General features: G+C 53.5%; 1 protein-coding gene across 1 annotated transcript; it reads right to left on the minus strand.

The window, feature by feature from the left end:
* Positions 1 to 455: 455 nt before the first annotated feature.
* Positions 456 to 8,122, minus strand: A3GALT2 (alpha 1,3-galactosyltransferase 2). The gene is given in 7 exon segments (XM_075017961.1): positions 456 to 713; positions 715 to 777; positions 779 to 1,145; positions 1,902 to 2,039; positions 3,246 to 3,344; positions 4,015 to 4,098; positions 8,094 to 8,122. Coding segments are annotated over 7 exon segments (1,038 nt in total).
* Between the last annotated feature and the right edge of the window lie 908 nt (positions 8,123 to 9,030).

The raw sequence follows: 9,030 nt of genomic DNA on the forward strand, positions 1-9,030 counted from the left end.
CCCACAGAGCCAGCAGCTTCTGCCACCTCCATAACAGGTCAAAATCCGCTTGATCCACTTAGACACCTCGCAGGATAACTCGCACCTGGCTCCAGCCTCTGGTCCCCCTCCCAGGAGAGGCCACCCACAGACTCCCTGGGCCAGCCCAGAAGAAAGGCAATACAAGCCTGTAGGGAGGAGATGGGCTGAGCAGTCAGGCACATGGAGCTGGTGGTTTGGGGGACAGTGGCACACACAGTGTGCTGTGCCTGGCCTGGGGGAGGGCCTGGGGAGGCCCTGGGCTAGAGGGGCAGCAGCTGGCGGCACACGGGAGCTGGCCGGTGAGAAGGGCGGGACGCCAGGAGCCTGGCGTGTGCACAGTGAGCTCAGCCGACGGAAGCGCTGAAAGGAGCAACGCTCCTATGGCTCTGCTGTCCCCAAGCCGTGGGCTGCCTCCAGGCCTCTTGCGGGCTGAGTCACTGCGCTGCCTGGCGCACGGTGCTGTACTGCTTCTTGGCCCACACCAGTCTGGTGACACGGCTGTGTGACCACCACCGGAGGGCCCCGGCCCAGCACTATTCTGGAGACAGGACCGTGGCCAGCTTGTGCAGCCAGATGGACGTGTTGAGGTGGCTCTCATCATGCCAGTGGGCCTCCAGCCCCTTCCTCTTGTCCTGCAGCACGGCCCGGAAGCAGCTCTCCGGCAGGCTGTGCACCCAGAGGCAGGCCCCCCCCGAACACAGCCGCGTGGTAGTAGAAGGCCCTCTCGCCGGGGCCCGGGAACGTGGCTGACCGGGGGGTCCCTCTCATAGGAGAAGGAGGAGCAGGGCCAGCGGGCGAAGTAGGAATGGAGCAGGCCAACCGACTCCGCCAGCACCTCTGGCCCAAAGGCTCCCACAAAGAACTGGTCCATGTCCAGGCAGAAGACACACTGCACCTCCCTGCAGACGGTGGCCTCCAGGGCGTGGCTCAGCCAGAGCATCCTCATCATGGAGGTGTCCTGCCATCGCTCTTGCTTCTCCGCCCTCTGGGACTGCAGGTACTGCCCTGGGGCCAGGCGGAGCCGCGGCATTGCCTCGGGCCTCTGTGTGTAGATCACCCCCCAGCCCACCAGGAAGGGCTCCTCAGCCGTCTCCAGGAAACGTGTCAGGTACTCGTCCAGGTACCTGCACAAAAGGTGGCAGAAGGTTAGGGGGCCAGGCTGCGGGCTGGGACTGCCTGGGGAAGCAGGATGGCTCAGGAACAGGAGAAGGAGTGAGGGCTCGGGTGCCGGCCTGGCTCTGCCAGACCCACTGGGGGACCCCGGCGAGCCCGTCTCGGCTCTGGGGTGTGCGTGGCTCGGGTGGCTCTGTATTTAGGGCAGGGCCTACTGTGGTCTCGGTGGCTCTGGGGAGGGTGCAAGGGCTGCGCCGTACACAGAGGGGGCTTCTAATCAGCATGGGCTTTGCGCAGGCTCCTCACATCACCTGGGCCTGTCTGGTTCCCTCAGGCTGTGCCGGGGCCTGACTCTGCAGAGACTCTGCACCAAGCCAGCTCTGCCCCTTGTCCACCACTGAGGCCAGCCAGGGGCACAAGTCTGTGTGCGTGGAGGGGGGCAGGCCCCTTGTGCCCTCTGCTGCCACGGGCACCTAGCCTAGCACAGCTGGTGTAAGCTCTTCTCATCCAGGCGGCCATCCCAGGGCTGCAGGGCACATGCCTCGGGCCAGGCAGCACTCCCCTCACTGGGGCCCTTTCAGCCTTGAAGCTGGCAACGGTGGCCAGTCAGTGCCAGGCAGCTGGGTTCAATGGAACCTGGACTGAGCCCCACCAGCCCTCACTCAGCTCCCAGTGACCAGCTGGGGATAGAAGGTGCCACAGCTCACTACCGGCCCCCCCGCAGCCAGGCCATGCTCCTGGGCAGGTCACTGTCCACAGCCTCTCACCTTCCCACAGTGAACACGGTCAGGCCGACAGCGAGATTCTGGCGCCTGTACTCCTGCTGCAAGACCTCGGGATCAAACGTCCCCTCCCAGACGGTGGGAGCACCCCATAGCGTGCAGGTGAGCACGTCCCGCCTTGGCCTGCACCAGAGGCAGCTTGTCAACAGCGGGTGGGAATTGCAAACCTGGGGCCTCAAGTGTCATGGGATGGGGCCTAGTTTTGCAGCATCACTTGGGGCAGAGCGGGAAGAACAGGGTCACTGGCAAGGTCCAGAAACTGGAGGAGAATTTTATTTCAGGTCAACCTTACAGTGAAATGTCTGTTGAATCCAGAAGTCAAAAAATATTTGTTTCAGGTGGAACCGGCCATCTTGTTTGGCTTTAGGCCAGCGCAAACCCGCTTGGCCCCTGGCTTTGTGAACGAAAGCAAAGGATGTTTTCAAACAGAAGAGTCATTTTGAATGGAAGAAGTCAAAAAGTTCACGGAATTTGTTCTAGGTGTTTTCTGAGTGGAACAAGCTGGGCCGCAGACACCACTGTGGGTAAGGTGGGTGAGGGAGGAAGCTGCATTTTTTGCTGAAAACGAAAAGTTTGGATTAAAAGTTTGGCCCAGCTCCACAGAGGTGGGTTTTGAACATACGCCTCTTCCCCTGCCCAGCATTGCTGGGCCATAGAGGCTGACAGGCCAGAGAGCCTCGAACTGTTTGGGCTCTGGCTTTGCAGAGCTGGAGGAGAAACAAAGAAAGACGAGTGTGGGGAAGCAGAGGTGCTGTAGCTTTCACGCAGCGGGACAGGAGTGCACTCGGGCTTGGTCACCGAGCAGAAGGCCATCCGGCTCTGACTATGCCTGAGTTGGCTCAGTTCCACTCAAGATACTGCCCATGTTAGAAGCTGAAGTAAAGAAAGACAGAAAGAAAAACTAAGCCAGTGAGTGTGACCGGCAGAACTTAAACCCTCCTGCATCATGCTACTGTCTGGGGGGCTCAGGCAGAATTTTTTCACCCTTGGAGCACAGCAAAATTCAGACAGGTGCATTACGGGATGTGACCCACAGTACCAGCACCAGGTTGAGACAGGATATTGGTCTGGCTGGACCAACACCCAGAGTCTCAAAGGGATTCCAGTGGAAAACAGGAGCCAAAAGAACTGTGAGGATCTGGGCCCAATAATCTGACCTGACCCATTTGGGAAGTGCGATACGAGAACCAGGCTCAAAGGACAAGGGTTTGATGTGGTAGGGGAGAAGTTGGACAGCAGATGAGATGATCCAGTGGTCTGACCAGGATGGGAAATCCTATGTTCTGATGTAACCAGGAGGACAAAGAGGAAGTGAAAGTGGTTTCCTACCAGATGTTGAAGGAGCTGTGTGAATCCATGCCAGGATGATGGAAAAGAGCATCCTGGGGTAATGGATAGACTCCCATGGGGATAAAACCTTCCAGGTACCTGCAGTGCTAAGTGAGGCGTACTACAGAGCTCTGCTGAACACCAGATGAGGGATATCCAGAGACCTGCCTCTGTTCCCGGGTGTCGCCAGCAGATGCAAAGTAGTGACAACAGAGGACAGTCATTCTACCTTCCTCTGGCATTATGCCCCTAATTCTCAGGACATATCCAGAATCCCCATGGCCTCATCTGCCCACGGTGACCATGGGAACTGGGGGAGTTCTGCAAATAGCGCACTTATGGGCATTTGCTCCTATACCAAAGAGCTGACCAAGCGAGGCCTGGTCCTGTGCTGGACTAGCCACGCTCTGTGAATGGGGCTGCGCTTACACAGGTACGTGAGCATTGGCTCCTCATCCAGTGACCCTCCGTGGATGGAGGTCCGCGCATGAACTAGAGAGCTCACTCTTCCTTACTCTTCGGTTCCCAGCATTTTATTCATTCAGTTGGGCAGCAGGAACAACATCATGTGGCCACAGACTCCAGCTCGGTGGTTTGGGTGCAAGGAGCCCATTGCCAAGATTGGTTTGCAGAAGAGGACCTGTCCCACAGCCACCAACAATGACGCTGTGAAGAGAAGCCTGAGTCTGTGTGGGACAAACCACACCACAGAGAAGGGCTCAGCAGGTGTTGTGAGCATTGGTAGCCCAGGGTTCAGAGTGGATCTTACCTGACAGTGTCATAACTGTACAGGTAAATCAGCAGAGCCAAGGAGACACTGAGTAATACCTTCCGCTTCATGTTCATGAAGAACCTGCAGGAGAGAGAAGGAGGACAGGGAGAGCAGTCAGATATAGGATGCCAAAACTGCCCTGCAGGGGCTATATATAAGTTGTATTTCCATATCCGAGTCCAAAAATGACAGCTTAGAGCAGAGAAAACCACATAACAAGACCCAACATACAATCCGCAGGAGAGAACAGTGTGTGCACCTCCTTGGGAACTGACTGCAACAACACTGAAGCCAAAATGCCTGCAAGCTTTGCACGCACACGTAAAGGCAGAGCGCTCGGAGTCCAACGGCACGTCACTATCCTCTGAAGGCTTCCTTTGACCATGAGGGGGAGAACTAGTTCACATCAGCATTATATGAAACTCCAAGGACTGCATGCTTTATTTTTAATGTATATTAATTTCTTAGATCACCTCACTGGCTGACCAAAGCACAAGAGGCAGATTTTAAATTATTCAGATTTTAAATTATTCAGTTTAATTATAGTTCTCGGGGTGAGGCCGGATGGAGACAAGGCATGGTCCAGAATCCCAAATCCATATGCCCCCAGTCTTTGGTCCAAAGTAATGCATGTTGCAAACCATAATCCCAGCTGTATGTGTGAAATGGTCGGGACTAAAGTAGCTGTTAGCATTCAAGAGAGAGAGCATTGAGAAAGATTCATGGTGGATAGTTCTCTGAGAACATCCACTCAATGGGCAACAGCAGTCAGAAAAGCAAACACAAGGTTAGGAATCATAAAAAATGGGATAGAGAATAAGGCAGAAAATATCTTCCTGTATCTTTGTGAATCTGTAGTATGCCCATGTTGAATACTGCATACAGATGTGGTCACCGCAAATCAAAAAGATATCTTGGCATTGAAAAAGGTTCAGAAAAGGGCAATAAAAATTATTACAGATTTGGAATGGGTGCCGTATGAAAAAAGATTTAAAAGACTGGGACTTTTCATCTTAGAAAAAAAGGAGACTACGTGGGAATATGAGAGAGGTCGATAAAATCAGGGGTGTATGGGGTGTCTAGGTAGGGGTAGCACCTCTGGCGTGGGGACTTGTCGTGTCTCTTTGGGGCAGTTTATGCACCTTTGGTCCCCACCTGGCACTCAGCTCTCACCTGCGGCTCCAAAAAGCTGTAGCCTGCAGCTGCCACACCCTGATAAACCACTTCAACAGGCAGGCTAAACCAGGTGAGGGTAGCCGGCTGGTCTGACACCTGCAGTGAGATAGGGAATTGCCTATCCCAGCATGCAAAGTCAGCCCAAGCGGACTGGGCAGATGAGATCAACAGCAAGATCCAACGACCAGGAAGGCGGTTCGGCAACACTCTGTGGAGAGCAAAGGGCATGACAAGGCGCCAAAGATGGCATGGCCATCCACTGCAGCCTAGGAAGTCCCAGCCGTGACGACTTTTTGTACCAGTAGAACCAGGTTTCTGAGGTCGAGAGAGTGGAACTGCCCCTGTGCAACGGCTTTTCCACTTTAAACATTCTCCCACACAGGTTCTTTGCACATTTTTATGTCATCGTCGGACACAACGGACTACCTATATAAAATCATGACTGATGTGGAAAAAGTAAATAAGGAAAAGATATTCATTGGCATGTGGCGTAAGACAGGACATTGGGCTAGATGGACCTTTGATCTGACCCAACGTGACCATTCTTACATTCTTATGTTCTTAGATGACCAAGGTTCCTGGTGCTGGACCCCACCTCAAAAATGGTATTTTCCCATGGGATAGGGAAGAGTTAATTAAAGGGTTCCTGGGAAATTCTATTTAAGGAATAGGAAATCATTAACATTGTCTTCAAATGGTCATTAAAATGACTTCTCTACCCTAAGAGGATACTTGGGAAAAACCTGAAAACAAAGAACTCTGAGGATGCAAGGAACTGTTAGCTCAAAGGTGAAAAAAGCTCTACGCTGGCTTGTGAAGAATTGCATCTGAGCTAAGAACTAGGGGAAGGAATATGTTTTATGACAACTTCTCTATTAGGCTTAATTGGTGTGTTTTGTTTATTTTGCCTTGATAACATACTTTGATCTGCCTGTTTCCATTTGCAATCATTTTAATCCTACTTTTTTTACTTAATTAAAAAAAAACCTTTTGTTTATTACCAAGCCCAGTGTAAATAACTACTCCAGGGATGAGGGGTGGGGGCAGCCTCTGTGCCTATATCTCTTTCACTGATAGAGAGAATTAATCTTAGGAGCTTTCCCCATGTCAAAATTTTATACAGAGTAAAGCAAATTTGTTTGGGTTCTGAGCATCTTCAGAGCTATGCACCATGGTGCTGGTAAGTCCTTGTAGCTGACCCTTTCAGAACTGTGTTGCTGGGCTAACCCCTTCATGATCTAACTCAGTTACTATAACAACAATCAGATCTAGCACTAGAACAACCCAATACACAACACTTTGGGTTTGAGGTAGATCCTGGATTGCATTTACATTTAAAAAGTGATCTGGTTCGTAAAAAGGTTGGTGCCCATTGGTTAAGAGCATCCAGATGTTGGCTTTGAAATGACATGACTTGTGGGTGCAGAAATGGAGACAAGGTTTGGTGCGAATGTCACCCCACACCAATGGCAGGGCTGACTGTGACACAGGATGGAGGCAACCTTCCCCAACCCTGTTGCAAGCTGGGTGACAGGAAGTTGGAGAGCGCATGCAGCAGGGGACCCTCCTGTGGGACTCTGTGGTGACGGCAAGTGGAACATGACCCCTGCCGTGGGCAGTGTGAGCAGCGCCCAGAAAGCAGCTACATGGTCCCTTGTGAGCTGCATTTAAACGACACTCAGGGCCCGGACAAGGAAATGGAAAGCTGATTCCCTGCAGAGCAGGCTGGGGGCAGCGCTATCTAGTTGATAACGTAATAGCCTTGGGCTGAGGAGACCTGAGTTCAAGCCCCACCCCTGCCCCTGATCTGCTGGGAGCCCTTGGACCAGTTCATCCCCCTCTGGCTCTCTGCCCACCCCCATATGGGTTCTAAACTGTTCAGGGCAAGTAATGCAGTGAGTTGACTGACCTAGCATGGTGGGCCTGAGCTGGGATGGGGTCTCCAGGGGCTATTGTCCAGCAGACACCAGCATGTGTGGGAAGGGTGCGCAGCATGCGGAGACACAGGATGAGCCATCTGGCTGAGCAGAGCCCAGCACAATCTCTAAGCAACTGGAGGCTCTGGACAGCTGTGGCCCTGAGTGTAGAATAGCCAGATGGCAGAACCCCCCCCACTCTCACAGCCACACTCAGCTAAGCGCCCTAAATCAGGGAGTATCTCAGAGAGACCCAGAGCTACCAGCAGAGAGATGATTCTGCCCAGCCCCAGCTGTGTTAGGAGAAGAGGGGCCCATGGCCAAGCTGGTGAGTGTGTGGAGAGACAGACTGAGCCAGGCTGTGAGATGCTAATGGGCGCCGGCCTTGCACTTTACTAAGCGCTTGGCCTCATCAAGATCCAGGCACGGGGTCCCCAGGCTGAAGACACGCTGATTGGGAAGGCGTTTTCTTGCAGCTGGTCTGAATTTGCTCTCTGGTTGCTTGCGTGTCTCCTAGGTGCTGTGTTTGTCTCCACGGAGACACAGTGAGAGAGCCCGGGGGGGGCAGTGACACAGGGGCTGGAGCCCAGAGACGCTCTGTTGGATTTAACAGCAGATGGGAACCAGTGGAAGAGTGTGAGTAGCCACCGAGCGGGCAGAGAGGTGAGTTTGGTGTCTGGGTTTTGTATGGGCAGCAGGAGACCAAGTGGGCACCTTTGGAAGCCAAGCCTGGCGGGCAGCTCCCTGTACTGCTGCTCACCAGATCGGGAAGGCGCTTTACAAAAGAGGACAGGATCATTATCTGCATTCTGTTGCTGGGGAAAACCAGCTTAGGAAAGAGGAGACTGAGGGGGATATGAGAGAGGTCTGGACAATCGCGACTGGTGTGGAAGCAGTGAGTAAGGAAAAGCTGTTTGCTGTTCCCATAACATAAGAACTGGGGGTCACCAAATGGAATTCAGGGTCAGCAGGATTAAAACTAACCAGTGGGAGTTTTTCTTCACACAGCGCATGGTCGGCTTGAGCGCCCACGGGAAACAAATAGTGTCCAGGAGCCAGAGCCTGAGTGTGGAAGGTGAGGAGAGCTGTGGCGGTCGGGGGGGGCGATTGTTTGTACACAGAGGAGAAGATAACCAAAGGCTTGTGATTAAATGAAGCTAACCCTGCAAGCCCGTCCCCGCCCCGGCAGGCGCTCCGGGGGACCGACGCGTGGGAGAAAGCAGTTGGGGTTAAGGGGGCAGGCGTGTGGGCAGTGACAAAACCAAACCCAACTATGCACATGAAACAAAGGTTCTGAATTAGCTCTGAAGGAAGCCGGGGCCGTGTGCCCGAATAAATCCATTAGTCTCTCGGATGCTCCAGGACTCGTCGCTTTCCTTACACTAGCTGTGATACCTCAAGAAGCGGTGTGTGTGCAGATAATCAAATGAGTCAGTTATAGGAGATGGGCCAGTAGCCCCACTGGAAAGCCATCCCTGGGCCCTGCTGCTGTCACCACTGGCCCTTAACCCTGCAGCCACCGCCAGAGGCCACCAGCTGGCCCAAGCTGGCCCCATGGCCACCATCCCTGCTCTGCCAACAGAGCAGTTGCCTGTCAATGGAGAATGCTGGTTATCTGAAGGCCGGATAACATGGTTTTTACTGTATCCGCAAAAAAATCAGAGTGTTTAGCTGCCCAACTAGCCCCTGGAGTCAAGGTCAAGATTGTCTCCCCAACCCCCAGGAAATATCAGATGGTGCCTGTAACAGGGGCCACACCTGCCTCTTGCTGGGTGTTTGCATTCTTTGTTCTGGGGACCCCTTTCTGGGGTTCTCTGGCAGCTTTCTCAGTGACGGAGCTCTGGGGCTAAGCCACATACTGTCGGCATGTTAACCAGAACAGATCCCTTCCGGGGTACACAGACCAATGGGGCCTACCGCA

Source organism: Carettochelys insculpta, chromosome 23, assembly GCF_033958435.1.
Source record: "Carettochelys insculpta isolate YL-2023 chromosome 23, ASM3395843v1, whole genome shotgun sequence".
Taxonomy (NCBI): Eukaryota; Metazoa; Chordata; order Testudines; family Carettochelyidae; genus Carettochelys; species Carettochelys insculpta.